The 16902-nt window shown below is 49.1% G+C and overlaps 1 protein-coding gene across 1 annotated transcript in view; it reads left to right on the top strand.

The window, feature by feature from the left end:
• The window catches only part of LOC140720443 (uncharacterized), a 37312-nt gene extending 30126 nt beyond the window's left edge, over positions 1-7186 (top strand). The window contains exons 8-10 of the mRNA XM_073035296.1: positions 5026-5168; positions 5785-5849; positions 6997-7186. Coding sequence (XP_072891397.1) covers positions 5026-5168; positions 5785-5849; positions 6997-7186 — 398 coding nt within the window. The remainder of the gene's footprint in view (positions 1-5025; positions 5169-5784; positions 5850-6996) is intronic.
• Positions 7187-16902: the final 9716 nt, after the last annotated feature.

Raw genomic sequence — 16902 nt, 5'->3', positions numbered from 1 at the left:
ATAGTGTAGAGGAATGCAAAGATTGCAGGGAGACATTGTTAGGATGCAGGAATGGGCTGAAAAGTGGCAGATGGAGTTCAACCGGAGAAGTGTGAGTTGGTACACTTTGGAAGGACAAACTCCAGGGTAGATACAAAATAAATGGCAGCACACTTGGTAGTGTGGAGGAGCAGAGGGATCTGGATGTACATGTCCACAGATCCCTGAAAATTTCCTCACAGGTAGATAGGGTAGTTAAGAATGCTTATGGGGTGTTATCTTTCATAAGTCGAGGGACATAGTTTAAGAGTCCCGAGGTAATGATGCAGCTCAATAAAACTCTGGTTAGGCCACATTTGGAGTAATGTGTCCAGTTCTGGTCGCCTCACTAAAGGAAGGATGTGGAAGCATTGAAAAGCGAACAGAGGAAATTTACCAGGATGCCGCCTGGATTAGAGTATGCATTATGATCAGAGATTAAGGGAGCTACGGCTTTACTCTTTGGAGAGAAGGAGGATGAGAGGAAACATAATAGATGTATGCAAGAAATTAAGGAATAGACAGAGTGGACAGCCAGCGCTTCTTCCCCAGGGCACCACTGCTCAATACAAGAGGACATGGCTTTAAGATAAGGGGAGGGAAGTTCAAGGGGGATATTTGAGGAAGGTTGGTTCCTCAGAGAGCGGTTGGTGCGTGGAATGCTTTGCCCGAGTCTGTCGTGCAGGCAGATATACTTGATTTGTTTTATTTGATTTGTATCCATTTCTACAATTGTTACAGCAAAAGACCAACAAAAAAATGAAGATTAATGCGTGGAATATAAACATACAATAACAAAACAATGATGAAAACGCACCCAAAATAGAATCATGTAAACTTAGTGTGCTCACCCCTTTCCACAGAAAAAATAATCTCCAGACCAACCATTGCAAGATGCACAAAATATTAATCGGAGCGTTGAATCCCCCAAAGCTGTAAATGAAAATAATAACAAAGAATTATAATTCCCATTACCAAAGAAAGAAAAAAAACTGAAAGTCAGGGATTGGAAAAAAATAGACTTAATCTAAATAGGAATTATGAAAATATTCCAGAAAAAGTCCCCACACCTTTTGAAACTTTATGTCCGAATTGAGGAGTAGGTAGTGACTGTTTTCAAGGTCTAAACAGGGCATAGTATCATTAAGCCATTGAGCATGGCTGGGGCAACATCTCTCTACTTAAGGAGAATTAAGCGTCTAGCGAAAAGAAAAGCAAAAGATAATGTTCGACGTTTAGTTGGACTCAAATGTATATCTGCCTCACCCAAGGTACCAAAAAGAGTAAACAGAGGATTAGGTTCTAAGCGGCAATTAAGAATATGGGATAACGTTAAGAAAACCTTTCTCGAAAAATTCTCAAGACTAGGTCAGCCCAGTGCATATGGATAAGAGAGGCCTCGCCACCTTTACACTTATCTCAAACAGGAATAATATTAGGGTAAAATCGGGACAATTTAGATTTGGACATCTGAGCCCTATGTACAACCTTAAACTGTAAAAAACAGTGGAGAGCACAAAGAGAAGTTGCATTAATTGACTTGAGAATTGAGTCCCAAACTGCATCAGATAAAAAAACATTGAAGTCTGATAAAGTAGAAGAGAGCCATATATGACAAGTCTAGGCAAACGGAGCAAATAAGGTGCTTGAGGAGTATTATCAAAGTGCAATAAAATACTTAAGAAAGAAACCAGGAGTGCTACAAGAAGACATGAGGTTGCTTTGGCAGTCAAGTTGAAGGATATTACTTTTAACTACTTGGGGTAAAAGAGGAAGGACTGCGCAGGCGCGTGAACTCAGAGCGCGGAAGTCTTAAAAAGAACATTGTCATATCCAGCGGGCAGTGTCGGAGTAGACAGCGGAGTGGGAGGGTGCAGAGTGATAGGGTTTGGCTCAACGAGCTTAGGCAGAAACGGGAAAAGGCTTCATGCGATCGTTAAGATATTTATTTATTAATAGCAGTAACATTAGAGGTATGGATCTAGGATTAGTGTTGTACTTGGAGTGCCAGATGTGGGGACCCTGGGGTCTCCCAGACTCTGCAAGGATTACATCTGCACCAGGTGCATTGAGATGATGCAGCTTAAGGACCGTGTTAGGGATCTGGAGCTGCAACTTGATGGCCTTCAGCTAATTAGCGAAAGTGAGGAAGTGATTGATGATACCTATAGAGAGATAGTGTGACAGCCCCCCCCCCCCCCCTCAGAAATCGATATATCGTTTTATATACTGTTGGAGAGGTTGACCAGACAGAGGAAGATCAACGCGAACCGGACTCTGGCACTCTGCCCAGTGCCCTGATCAAGAGAGCAAAGAGAAATTCAGTAGCTATAGGGGATTCAATAGTGAGGGGAACAGACAAGAGATTCTGCGAGCCGGACATGGATACCCGGATGGTGTGTTGCCTCCCTCGTGCCAGGGTACGGGATGTCTCAGATGGGGTCCAGAGTATTCAGAGGAGAGAGGACGAGCAGCCAGGAGTCTTGGGACATTTTGCCACCAAGGACATAGACAAGAAAAAGAGAGGAGGTCCTGAAGGAAGATTACTGGGAGCTAGTAAGAAAATTGAAAAGCCGGACCTCCAGAGTAATAATCTCAGGATTACTGTCTGAGCCACGCGCTAATGATTGTAACAATGGCAGAATTAAGCAGATGAATGTTTGGCTAAGTTACCGGTGCAGGGGGCAGGGCTTCAAATTCTTGAATCATTGGGATCTATTTTGGGGGTGGTATGACTTATACAGAAACGATGGGTTACACCTGAACTCCAAGGGTACTTTTATCCTGGCGGGATTGTTTCATATAGCTGTTAGGGAGGGTTTAAACTAACCTGGCAAGGGGAAGAAAACCAGCGTGTTAGGGTCGAGGAAGAGGAAAATAGAAGTAAGTCAAAGATACTGAGCAGCAAAGATGGCAAGAAGGACAGGCAGGTGAATAGACAGGAGAGTTTGCTGTGCGATAGAAATATAGCAAAGTCGGTAACAGATACTGATCTAAATATACTGTACTTAAATGCAGGCAGCATTGGAAATAAAGCGAACGACCTTGTTGTACAGCTACCGGTTAAAAGATAAGACATTGTGGCCGTCACCGAGTCATGGCTAAGTGATGGATGTGATTGGGAGCTGAATGTCCAAGGATTCACAGTGTATAGGAAAGATAGGAAGGTCGGAAAGGGGGTGGCGTGGCCCTGATGGTAAGCAACGGTATCAAATCACTTGAAAAAAGGACTATAGGATCAGAAGGGGTAGAATCCTTATGCGTCGAGATTAGAACCTGCAAGGGTAAAAATACACTAATAGCCGATATATACAGGCCTCCAAACAGCAGCCGGGATGTGGACTACAAGTAACAGCCGGACATTGAAAAAAAAGTGTCAGAAGATAAATATCAAGATAATTATGGGGGATTTTAATAAGAAAGTGGATTGGGAAAGTTTGGAAGGTACTGGATCTCAGGAGAGAGAGGCCAAGACAAGAGGCCACCGTCTTAGAAATAGAGTGTATCCATTTAAAACAGAGTTGAGGAGTATTTCTTTTAGCCAGAGGGTCGTGGATTTGTGGAATTCGTTGCCACATACAGCTGTGGATGCCTAATCATGTAAGGTGATTAACGAGGAGGTTGATAGGTATCTAATTAGTCCGTGCATTAAGGGATATGGGGAAAAAGCCGGAAAATTTAACTAGACGAGAGAATGGTTTAGCTCATGGTGGACTGACAGAGCTGACTCAATGGGCCGAATGGCCTACTTCTGCTCCTTTGTCCTGGGATCTTGTGATTCCATCATCTAAATCATTGTTATACAGCATAAAAAGAAGCGGTCTCAACACCGACTCCTGGGGCACACCACCAGTCACTGGCAGCCGACCAGAAAAGGATCCTGTTATTCCCACCCACACCCCTCAACGTGATACCGACGCACCGCTCACTGTGGCACCAAAACACGATTCACCGTGACGCCGACACCCCTTCACCATCACCCTCAGCGTTACAGATCCGTCAGTGTCAGATCGCATCCGATCAAAAATACCGGAGCCTTTTGAAAAAATATCAGGACATGAACAGGACTCAGCATCAACTGCAACTCCACGAGCTGAACTCAACCCCTAAAACCAGAAAATCCGAGATTCCCGACTGGATCCAAGGACCTGTCTCAAGAATGTTTCGGCGCTCAACAACAACGTCTCCATGCTCATAAGCAAATTGTTTGTCCTCGAAAGCAAGCTCTCCATCCTTGAAAACAAATTGTTGGTCGTGGAAAACATCCTCTCCGTCCTGAGCTCTGATCTCTCTGAAAAGCATCAAACGCAAACTGATCTCCGAGGCAAATTCAATGACCTCGAAATGAAGTGCAAAAATCTCAACCAAACCAAGACTGAAATCTGCCAACTGCTGACTAGCAGAAATGGTGAGGTAATATCACCAATTTTCCCGCACCTACTCTGAAGGCAGAGAGGGAGGGGAGGCTGTAGTCTCTGGCTGTTCTCGAGAATGTGCGCGGAGACGTGCGGCGAGAGCGACACCTGGTGTCCGAACGCTGGCTGTGCGTCAAGGAACCTACTGTCTGAACCCGGGAGTGCGTTATTGCGGCGCCACAGGGGGAGCTTCACTCTGCGTTCACAGGAAGAGCGAAGAAGCTCTAATCCCCAAAATGAGTGATGTAACAGTGTTGTGGGAGCTTCGCGCTGTGTTTGACCCCGGGACTGTGTGATGGGACGGTGTGGTGGCAGCTTCACTTGGTGTCTGATCCCGCGATTGCGTGATGGGACACTGTGGAGGAAGTTTCACTCTGTGTGTCTGACCCCGGGAATCTGTGATGCGTAGGTGTGGAGGGATCTTCACTCTGTGTATGACCCCTGGTGTGTGTGATGGGACCGTGTGGAGGGAGATTCACTCTGTGTCTGACCCCGGGAGTGTGTGATGGGACTGTGTGGAGGGTTCCTCTTTCTGCATCTGACACTCAGCGGATGTAATGAGCAATTCACTGTTCTTGTTTCTGATTTCCAGAGCAAACGTGTTCCAAGGATTGGATCAGAAATGAATGCCAGTGTTATTTCATTTCCTCGTTTGAAAGTTTTTACGACTGGGCGAAGCAACTCTGTTCTATCGCTGATTCAATGCTTCTTGAAATAAATTCAGACGAGGAAGAGGTATGTGTCAGATGGACAAATAATATACCCAGATCAGATTGAATCTTCCTCCACACCGTCCCAACACACAGTCCCGGGGTCAGACACAGAGTGAATCTCCCTCCACACCGTCCCAACACACAGTCCCGGGGTCAGACACAGAGTGAATCTCCCTCCCCACGGTCCCATCACACACTCCCGGGGTCAGACACAGAGTGAATCTCCCTTCTCACCGTCCCAACACACACTCCCGGGGTCAGACACAGAGTGAATCTCCCTCCCCACGGTCCCATCACACACTCCCGGGGTCAGACACAGAGTGAATCTCCCTTCTCACCGTCCCAACACACACTCCCGGGGTCAGACACAGAGTGAAGCTCCCTCCGCACTGTCCCATCACACACTCCCGGGGTCAGACACAGAGTGAATCTCCCTTCTCACCGTCCCAACACACACTCCCGGGGTCAGACACAGAGTGAAGCTCCCTCCGCACCGTCCCATCACACAGTCCCGGGGTCAGACATGGAGTGACTCTCCCTCCACACCGTCCGATTACACTCTGCGGGTGAGAAACAAAGTGACGCTCCTTACATTGTGATCGATTTCAATCATTAATGATTGCAAATTAATTTCACAGAATTTTGTTAACAACCGTGTCCGCGGCCAAGACGGTTCATACTGGATTGGAGCATGCAAAGCGGGGTGAGATTTGGGGTCATGCCTGATTTTCGAAAGAGATTTGGCAGTGGGATTAATTTTGGGGACAGACACATGTCCGTGGGGGAGGCGGGGCACGGGGATCTTTTGGGTGCTGTCTCAATTCTGTGGTGAGAGGTGGGTCACTGCGGATATTTTGGGGACAGATACGGGTCTATGGGGAGAGAGTAAGACAGTAGGAGTATTCTGTGGCCTGGTATCCCCGTAGGAAGAGACTGGGCAGTGCGATTAATTTGTTGACCTTTGCAGTCTGTGTGAAGAATATGGAAAGGGGGAGTGTTTCGGGGATTGTGTTCTGTGGGTCAGTGGGGAGAAACTGCGTCGGTGGAAGTATTTGGGGAGGGACGCTGTGGACAGGGAATGGGGTACTGCGATTAGTTTTGGACTGACACGGGTCTGTGGGGTGAGATTAGGCAATGCGATTAGTTTGTGACCGACACGGGCCCTTGGTAGAGAGCGGAAAGTTGGTTTAATTTGTGGGCTGACATGGACTGTCAGAAGGGAGTGGGAAGTGAGAGTGTTTTGGTGATTGACACAGGACTTTAGGGAGAAGGTTGGGCAGTGGGATTATATTGGGGACAGGCACGGAGCTGATAGGTGAGAGTAGGAAGTGCAAGTATTTTCGGGACAGATACGCGGCTGTAGGAGAGAGTGTCAGTGGGAGTATTTTGGGGAAAGAGACCGGGCTGTGAAGAGATTGGAACAACAGGATGACTTTGGGGACTGACAAGGTTCCATGGGGAGTGAAGAGGACTTTGGGAGCATTTTGGGGACTGTCATTGGGCCGTGGGGAGAGGCTGTGTCTCTGGGAGTAAGTTGGGGTGTGACAGGGTACTGTGGGGAGAAAGTGTGATCGTGGGGATATTTTGGGGACTGAAAATGTTCTGAGGGTAGAGTGTTGGGCAAAGGATTATTCGGGGACTGACACAGGGTCACGGAGAACGGGTCAGTGAGACTATTTTAGAAACTGGAACAGGTATGTGGGGAGAGAGAAGGTCAGTTGGGGTACTTTGGAGACTGACATCGGTCGGTGAGGAGAGATTGAGTCAGTGTGAGTATTTTGGGGACTGACACAGGACTGTCTGCTGGAGTTGTGTTGTCCCTTTTGAAAATATTTATCCCTCCTTGACAGGGAAGCGGCCTCGAACGTCGAGTACAAGGTGAACGCTGGACAGGTCGAATGCGGTATATGTAAATCTCCTTGGTATCGAAGTTGCAATAATGATGAGCACCGTTTCATCTGTGAGAAGTCTGCATCTTTGTGCCCGGATATTCCTTTAAAGGTCCGGGATGTCTGTCAACAGCCCGTGGAGCTGACTTAAATCGATTGGCATTACCCCAATTCCAGCGCTCTCCCAGACTCCGACAAACCCATCCACTCTGCCCCTCGCCTCTACCCTATTCTCCTCTCTCTTACTCTTACTCGGCATCTCACTCTCTGTTTACCCTCAAATCCCCAAACTCGTCTCCATAACTCCAACCCTGTCATCGCCCTCTATTTCATCCTCAGTTTTCCTCCCCACACTTTCCTGCCTCCCTCTTCCAGCATCAAAGGACTGTATCGCATGTTTACCACCTGACTCATTATCCGTGACTTATCCGCCCCGAGATTTGTATCTTTGCTGGATCTGTACGTTGCAAGAATATAAAATTAATGAATGAAAAGGATAATAAATGCTGCAAAACTGTCGAGCCGGTACTCATACATTCAGAAATATGCTGGCGGAGGGGAAGCAGGTATTCCTGGGTCATTGAGTTTGCAGGCTCCTGTGCCTCTTCTCTGATGATGGAAATGAATAATAGGGCGCCTGTTCCCGGGTGATCGGCCTCAGTGATGGATCCCGCCTTCTCACCGCTGCCCTCGATGCTGGGGAGGGTTGTGCCCGTGATGGAGCCGGTGGTGTCTACAGCCCTCTCTGGCCTCTGGCGCCCTCGTGCGGTGCAGCTTCAGCTCTAGGCGCTGATGCAACAGGTCAGAATGTGTGGGTGGTCCGTATCCCGTAACGGGTTAAAAAGGACCAGTAGAAATGGACACACCTGGAGACTGAGTCTTCCGTTATGAACTCTATTTTATTAGTAACTACGTGAGTAAGGTAATATCAAACAAGATAAGGTAAGCAGACTAGCAGAGTATATGCGTATATCGGTGAGTAGATAAAGTTTCCAAGCTTCTCCAGCTCAGATGGTTAGCTGATGCAGTCTTACGGTGGTATGGTAAGTAATCAGTTCAGTTCTGGAATTTGGTTTGAGTAGAGTTGGAGAGAGGGGGATAGAGTGTTGATTTATGTTCCAGTGCCGGTGTCGATCCTTCACTAATTTAAAAGTCACTAACTTGTGACGATAGGAAGGGGGGTGCCGGTCTTCCACGGTAACGCTGTCAACCCAGGCCAGGGTTGAACACACAGATAGCGTTCCACCGGTCACTCCTTAGTCTACAGTGTGAGCAAACATCCCCACCCCTGTTGTGGGCACACCAAGCCCACCAGAGTCCCCCATGCCTCTGGAGTTGTGTGTCTCTTGTGTGTCTTGTGTGTCTGACTGAAAAGTCAACTGAGCTTGTATATATCTCAGCAGTGCGGACCACCAGCTGTCCATCATTTAGCTCCGCCTTTCAGTTTCGAAAGCAACTCACAGACTCTCTCTCTCATCCCTGTTGCTGAACTAGTACACAAGCTGTTCTATCTCTCTCTCTCTCTCTCTCTCTCTCTCTCTCTCTCTCTCTCTCTCTCTCTCTCTCTCTCTCTCTCTCTCTCTCTCTCTCTCTCTCTCTCTCTCTCTCTCTCTCTCTCTCTCTCTCGCTTTTCAAAGAACAGTCCACTTTGGAATACTCTTTCAGATCTCGCCCCGACTTCTCAGATGCACCTGTTTCAGGGGCAAAGTTTACCCTTTACGTGGATGGCAGCTCCACAGTCTGTGGGACCGGGGAACGCCTCTGCGGATATGCTGATTTCCTCAAGGTTAATTTATTGTTGGAGTCGGTGGTGAGGAAGGCAAATACAACGGTGGCATTGCTTTCCAAAGGACTGAAAAATAAAGAGAATCATTCAATTTTAAGTCGTTATTCGGAGGCGTAATCTGGGGCATTATGAGCAGATTTTGGTCCCTTATGAAGGGAAGGATGTGTGGACGTTGTGAAGGGTGAAAAGGAATTTCGCGAAAATGATTCCGGGATTAAGGAGCGTTCGATGAATCTGGGCCTGTACATTCTGGGATTCTGATGAATGAGTGATGACGTCATTGAAACCTATCAAATGTTGAAAGTCCTCGATAGAGTGAATGGAGAGAGAGATGGCGGGGAGACTAAGGCCTGCGGGGACAGCCTCAGCATGCAGCGATGAGAATTTAGAAGGTAGGTTCGGAGGGATTTCTTCTGCCATGAGGGGTGATTGGAGGAATTCCTTGCAGCAGGCGGCGGCGGAAACCAAGTCACTGTGTACATGCAACACATCGGTAGACCCAGGTAAAAGATTCTGCTGTGGGAATTAAGCAGCTACGGACTTAAAAACCCCGAACCAAAAAGGAGGTACTCTCCTGGTTACTGCCTCAGCCATGTGAAATTGGCTTAAGGTAAAGAAGGCTGGAGAGTTAAATGCGTGGCTCAAGGATTAGTGTGGGAGAAGTGAGTTTGAATTCATGGGAAATTGGCATCAGTATTGGGGAAGGAGGGAGCTGTTCCAATGGGAAGGGCAACACCTGAACCCTGATGGGACCTGGACCCCACCGAGTCGCAGATCGAGGGGGTGTGTTCAACAGATTGGCGGAGTTTAGATAAAGTAAAAGTGATAAGTGTGGAGGAAGTTAAAGTAAAATCAAAAGACAAAAGTAAGAGCGGAGTTTAGTGAATCGAAGAAAATTCAAGTGGAAAGAGAGAAACATGACATGATTCTAAAAACACAATTGGTGTGAAAGCACGTTATCTGAATGCCCGTAGTTTTCCAAATAAGGTCGGTGAACCTGTGGCACAAATCAGTACAAAGGGGGGTGATTTAGTGGCCATTTTCGAGACCTGGTTGCAAGGTGGAGAGGATTGGGAATTCAATATCCAAGGATATCCGTTAATAAGAAACAATTAGCAGGAATGTAAAGGAGGTGGGCTAGCGCTCTGAATTGAGGGTGAGGTCAGGGCGATAGTGGGAGACGATGTAAGATCGAAGGAGAAGAATGGTGAATCCACCTGAGTAGAGATAATGAATAGTCATTCAAACACGAAGAAGGTGCCAAGTTCCCGACTGGACAGAGGCAGGCATCCACGTTTCGGCACTCCCATTCCCGGGAGAGTGGTTAGCTGTCACCTTCGATTTGAGACTCAGACTGCCAATTATTGCCTGTCAACACTGCTTCATGGAATGTCTATCGGTGAAGGCATCGCGCCGAGCACTCAGTGCTCAACCGTAAGAGATCCATTTCCAGTACGACTGTTGGTGATCTTGCCTTTTGGATTCCATCACTGTAGACTAGTTTATTTCGAGTCTGAGCCGGAGTGTATTCTAGACTGTACTCGGGCCTTGCCTTCTCCACCATCCATATCTCTCTTGGTACAGAGGGGATTGCAAGGTTAGGGATTTGAGGGAGTGTGGTCTGTCACTGAGGACTCGCGAATTTCTCCGGATGTACTATGGAGACCGTTCTGACTTGTCGCATCGCCGCCTGGTGTGGTGGCTGCAACGCAAAGTGTCGCCAGAGGCTGCAGAGGGTTCTAGGCTCAGCCAACCCCATCACGGGCACAAACCTCCCCTCCATCGAGGACATGTTCCAGAAGGAATGCCTCGGGAAGATCACATCCATCAGCGAGGACCCCCTCCAGCTGGGAAATGCCCTGTGCTCATCGGTACCATCGGGGAGGGGGTACAGGAGCCTGTAAACTCAACAATTTACAAACAGTTGCTTCCCCTCCGCCATCAGTTTCAGATCGCTCCCTGAACACTTAAATACTTCCTCGGTATTCACCTTAATTGCAGTATTTATTAGTTTTCCCAATTTACGTTAATTGTACAACTTTGCGGCGTGCTGAGGTCATGTTGGAGTTGTACACGACGTCGGTGAGGCTCCGCTTGGAGGGCGGTGTTCAGTTCTGGTCGCCCTCCTGTAGGAAAGATGCCACTGAGGTGGGAAGAGTGCAGAGGGAGATTAACGGGGATGCTGCCGGGACTACAGGGTCTGGATTATGGAGAGAAGGCAAGAAGGATGGGATTTAGTTCCTTGGAGCGTGGGTAGGAAGCCAGGAGAGGTACAGATAGGGTGAATGTGCAGTGCCTTTTCCCCCTAGGTTGGGGAATTGAGAGGCAGAGTCCACAGAATTGAGGTGAGAGTGTGTGGAGAGAACGGAGAGAGGAGAGGCAGAGAATGGGGTCCGAGGGGAAGAGGTGGTGTGGAAAGGGAATGTCAGAGAGAAGATGGGGGAAACGAGAAAAGGAGCGGAAAGTGAGAGTAAATGGGGCGAGCGGGGAGAGCGGGGCAGAGAGGGGAGAGGGATAGCAGCGGGAGAGAACAGGGTTGCGAGTAGTGGAAGAGTCTGGGCTAGGAAGCAGCGGAGGAGAGGGTGTTAGGGGATGAAAGGATGTGGGAGTAACAGTGCGGTAGATTGAATGGGGAGAAGTGGGGTGAAGTCACTTGATTCAAATCGGCCCGACAGGCTGTTGACAGAGACCGTGGATCTCTTCAGGAATATCCTGGTATAACCGTGCCGACTTCTCACAGATGAATCTGTATGTACTGTTACAACTGTAACCCTGTGAGTGCAAGTTGCACTCTCTGCAGGTGTGCCATTTAGAGAACATCTTGTACAGAAGATCAGAGGCCACATTCCTATCAATGAGAGGTAGATAATTTCACCAGAGGCAAAACAGATCCAGCAAACAACCGGAGACCGTCGCCAAACTAATCCCACTAATCTGCGCTCTTCCCACAGCCCCTAGTCAGCCTATAAACTAATCCCATGATACCGAACTCTCCCCACAGCCCCTAGTCAGCGTCTGAACTAATCGCATGATACCGTGCTCTCCCCACAGCCCCTAGTCAGCCTCTAAACTAATCTCAGGATACCGCGCTCTCCCCACAGCCCCTAGTCAGCCTCTAAACTAATCTCATGATACCGCGCTCTCCCCACAGCCCCTAGTCAGCCTCTAAACTAATCGCATGATACCCGGCTCTCCCCACAGCCCCTAGTCAGCTTCTGAACGAATCTCAGGATACCGTGCTCTCCCCACAGCCCCTAGTCAGCCTCTGAACTAATCTCAGGATACCGCGCTCTCCCCACAGCCCCTAGTCAGCCTCTAAACTAATCTCAAGATACCGCGCTCTCCCCACAGCCCCTAGTCAGCCTCTGAACTAATCTCAGTATACCGCGCTCTCCCTACAGCCCCTAGTCAGCCTCTAAACTAATCTCATGATATCGCTCTCACCCCACAGCCCCTAGTCAGCCTCTAAACTAATCCCATGATACCCCGCTCTCGACACAGTCCCTGGTCAACCTCTGAACTAATCCCATGATACAGCGCTCTCCCCACAGCCCCTAGTCAGCCTCTGAACTAATCCATTGATACCGCGGGTCAGTTCCTAAATCAATCCCACTACCCCATACTCCCCCGACAACCCTGCATCAATCAACAAGCTAATCTCACTGTCCCACTCTCTGCCCACGGCCCTCTGTCAGTCTCCAAACGTACTCCACACCCCTACTCTCTGCCCACGGCCTCGTGTCAGTCCCAGACCACGGAGATATAACCATCCAAAGCTCACCCGTCTCCACATTTTCCAATCCAGTAAGTTCTGAATAGAATGACGATAGAGATGGAAACAAAATCCTGTGAAATGAAGTCCCTTCGATTAATGTGCATGTAACGTCCTGGGAAATGTTTCACTGCTAATCTAATGGTTTCTCTGTAGCAGCAGTGCGTTTGTGTTATGACGAGAGATAATGGGGGCTTTGGAATGTGTGGCGTCCCATGATGGGAGGGGATTTCTTTCCTGTGAGCCCGAGCGCGAGGGATTCGCGGGCATTTGTTCGGCAGAAGTTGGAGAGAGAAGATGCCAGAATGGGGATATCGTAGACTGCAGGCCTGAGCGGACTTGGAATGGGGTCGGGAGTCGACCACGCCCGGGGGAAATCGATGGAGAACGGACGGACGGGAAAACAGGGAGCTCCAAGGAGCGGATTAGTCTGTCTTGTTAAAATGGGCCCAATTTCCCTTTGTTTTCTGTACTGACCCTGTAGTCAAATGAAGAATCATATACCCAATAGTTCAATTGCAAATGGGATTGATTTGTAACCGTGATTGATTTCGTGGGATTGACTTGTAACCGGGCAACACATCCACACAAAAGAAGATTTTTCAGTTTGGCCGCGCCGCGCCAAACGCATACAGGTCGAACCTGAGGATTATATTTAGCCTCTGTCCAAGTCTGACCACGGGAAACGTGAAGAGATGGGACACAGATGAAATCACCCAGTGTGTGATGGGAGGGTGTGTAGGGAGAGTCACTCTGTGCCTGTCCGCGGGAGTGTGTGATGGGACGATGTGGAGGGAGATTCACTCTGTGTCTGACCCCGGGAGTGTGTGATGGGACGGTGTGGAGGGAGATTCACTCTGTGTCTGACCCCGGGAATGTGTGATGGGACGGTATGGAGGGAGATTCACGCTGTGCCTGACCCCGGGAGTGTGTGATGGGACGGTGTGGAGGGAGATTCACTCTGTGTCTGACCCCGAGTGTGTGTGATGGGACGGTGCGGAGGGAGATTCACGCTGTGTCTGACCCCGGGAGTGTGTGATGGGACGGTGTGGAATTATTAGATCTATGTTAGACCTCGGGACACACTTACCTCTTCCTCGCTTGAATTTATTTCGAGGAGCCTTGCATCAAGGTTCGAACAATGTTCCCTCGCTCCGTCATAAGGCTTCTCCAAGGAAGATACGAAATAACACCGATTCTCGTTTTCGATCCAGTTCGGAGGACATGTCTGCTCTGCAAATCAGTAACAAAAAAAAAAAACCTGTATCTCCCTCCATAACTCCCATTGCACAGACTGGGATCAGAAAAAGTCAACTTCCCTCCTCCACGTCCGATCCCGGATTCAGGCAGCAGGTGTCGCTGCTTTCACTCCTTCCCATCACAGACACCCGGGGTCAGATACAGAGTGAAACTCCCTCCGCACCGTCCCATCACACACTGTCCGAGTGAGACACAGAGTTAAGCTACTGCCACAGTGTTAAATCGCACACTCGAGGGATCAGACACAGTGTAGCTCCTTCATCACCGTCCGATTCCTGACACCCGGAGAAAGACATGGAGTGAAGGTCTTTCTCACCCTCTCAGGACACACGCGCAGGGTCAAAAACAGTGTGCACCGTCCGCACCGTCTCATCACACTCTCGCGAGATCAGACACAGAGTGAATCTCTCTCCACACCGCCCCATCACAGACTCCCGAGTTCAGACATGCAATGAGACTACCTCGGCACCGTCCCATCACAGGATTCCTGTGTCATTTATAGAGTGACAGTTCCTGCGGGCCATTCAATCACACACTTCCTAACGGGTCAGACTCAACCCAGAATGTTCCGTCACACACTCTCGGCGACGGACGAAGAATGAAGCTCTTGTCTCACGCCATGTCATACTCTCCCGGTGTCAAACACAAAGTGATGATCCTTCCACACTATCCCATCACACACGACACTAACCCTAACCCACTTTATCGCACACTCCTTGGGTCAAACATGAAGTGAAGTTCATTGCACACTTTCCCATCACAGGGCCCTGCGTACAAACACAGAATGGAACTCCCTCCACACTATCCCAATACACCCGTCCGTGATCAGATCGAAAATGAATCACTATCTGCTTCATCCCGCAGCACACTCCCGTTGTCAGGCACAGTATGATGCTCCTTCTAGCCGGTGACATCACACAACACAAGGGTTAGAAAACGAGAGACGTTCCCTCCGCACCGTCCTCTCACGGAGTTATCTGACACAGAGCGGAACACCATCCAGGCACGCGTCACCGTTCCCGGTGTCAGACAAACACATAACGCCCCCCGCCCCCACCAAAAGCACTCACCCACCCTCCCATCCCGCAGTAGCTTCTCATCACAGGTAACTGTGTCAAACACAGAGTCCCATCATACACAGACGGGGTGAGACACAGATTTAAGCTCCAAACACACCTTCTGATCACACATTAACACCGTCAGACGCAGACTGAATTTCTCTCTCCACGGACCCATCACAAACTTCAGGCGTCTGACGTGGAGAGAAGCTCCCTGCATACCCATTTTATACGCTTCAGGTGTCAGAAGTGGGGTGAAGCTCCCGTCCCCACTGTCCCATCACACACTCCCGGAGTGAGACACATAGTTTTTCTCCCTCTAATAAGCCTCGTCACGCACTGCCTGGGTCAGACACAGAGTGGATCTCTCTCTCCAGGGCTTCATCACACACTCCAGCGTTCAGACCTGTAGTTAAAATTCCTGCACACCGTCCCGTCACACTCTTCCGGGGTCATATTGTCCGTGCTACTCTTTTCAAACCGTCTCATCACACACTCCTGGGATCGGATACAGAGTGAGTCTCCCTCCGCATCGCTCCTCACACACTCCCTGGGTAACACACACAGTGAAGTTCCCTTTACATCGTCCCATTACTCACTCTCGGATTCAGACACAGAGTGAGGCCCCCTCTGCACTGTTTCGTCACGCACTCCCAGAATCAGAGTGAAGCTCTCTCTCCACGTTGCCATAACACACTTCAGGGGTCAGACATGGGGTGAATCTCTCTGGGCAGTGTCCCATCACACAATCCCGCTGTCTGACACAGAGTGAAGATGGATCCATACTTTCCCATCAGACACTCCCAGTGTGAGACATAGCGTAAAGCTGTAATGTTACGTCTCACATTCCCGTGGTCAGACACAGAGTGGATCCACCTCCAGAGCGTGCCATCACACTCTCGTGGATTCAGTGACAGAGTGAAACTTCCTCCACCTAGCCCCATCACGCACTCACCGGGTCAAACACAGAGTGAATAACCTTCCATACTATCTTTCACACACTCCCGATGTCAAGGACAGAGTGACGTTTCCTCTCTCCATGCCTGCCCTGTGATGAGGAGCGGGTGAAAGAGGGGGATGATGCCTCACCTCTTCTACTGATCAACAATTCACAGATTTGAGCCTTGGTTTCGTTGACAGATCTGTACTTCGTTTCCATCTCAGTGAACTGGTGACGGAGATCGCTGTGCATTCGTTTAAGATCGGACAGATTAGAGTTGAGCGCAGAAAGGTTCTTGAGACAGATTGTCTGGGAGAGATCCAGGTGGGAAATTTCCGATATCTTGGATTGAAGAGTTGAGTTTAACTCATTGCAGTTTCGGTCGGTGGTGATCTCTGACTGACGAATCTGTGATACTGAGAGAGATGGTGAAGAATGTTTAGAGTTTAGAGTGATACGGTACTCAGCGTCACACTGCGGAACGGGTCACAGAGAGTGTGGTGTCAGTGTCACGGGGAAGGGTGTCACAGTGAAGGATGTGCTGGTGGCAAAGTGAGAGGCGTCGGCGCCATCTGAGGGGTAATCACTGTCCTGGTGAAGGTTGTTTTGTTGTTACAGTGGGTCTGTGTCAGTATCTTGGTGATAATCGATTCCCTCTCTCGGCGCGGAGCATGTCCGAGTTGCTGTGAGGGACGTGTCTGTGTCACTGTGATAGGAGTTTCTGTGTCCATGCGAGAGGTGTACCGGGTCACAATGAAGTGTATGTCGATGATAAGGCGAGGAAAACGTCAGAGTGAGGGAAATGTTAGAGTGAGGGGTCTGGCAGTGTCACGGTGCGTGGAATATCGGTGTAATGTGTGGGTGCTGGTCTCATTGAGAGGAGTGTGTCTGTGTCACCGTGAGAGGCATGTCATGACCACGGTGTGTATCCGAATGTCACGTTGAGGTGTGTGTCCGTGTGATGGAGAGGACTAAAGCAGTGTCATTGGGAATTTATGAGTCGGTATCACGGTAAGGGTTTTGCCTATGTCAGGGTGAGGTGTGGGCAATT

The sequence above is a fragment of the Hemitrygon akajei genome, unplaced genomic scaffold (assembly GCF_048418815.1).
Source record: "Hemitrygon akajei unplaced genomic scaffold, sHemAka1.3 Scf000042, whole genome shotgun sequence".
NCBI classification, from domain to species: domain Eukaryota; kingdom Metazoa; phylum Chordata; class Chondrichthyes; order Myliobatiformes; family Dasyatidae; genus Hemitrygon; species Hemitrygon akajei.
The sequence above is the reverse complement of the archived record's forward strand: the minus strand, read 5'-3'. Positions and strand labels throughout refer to the sequence as shown.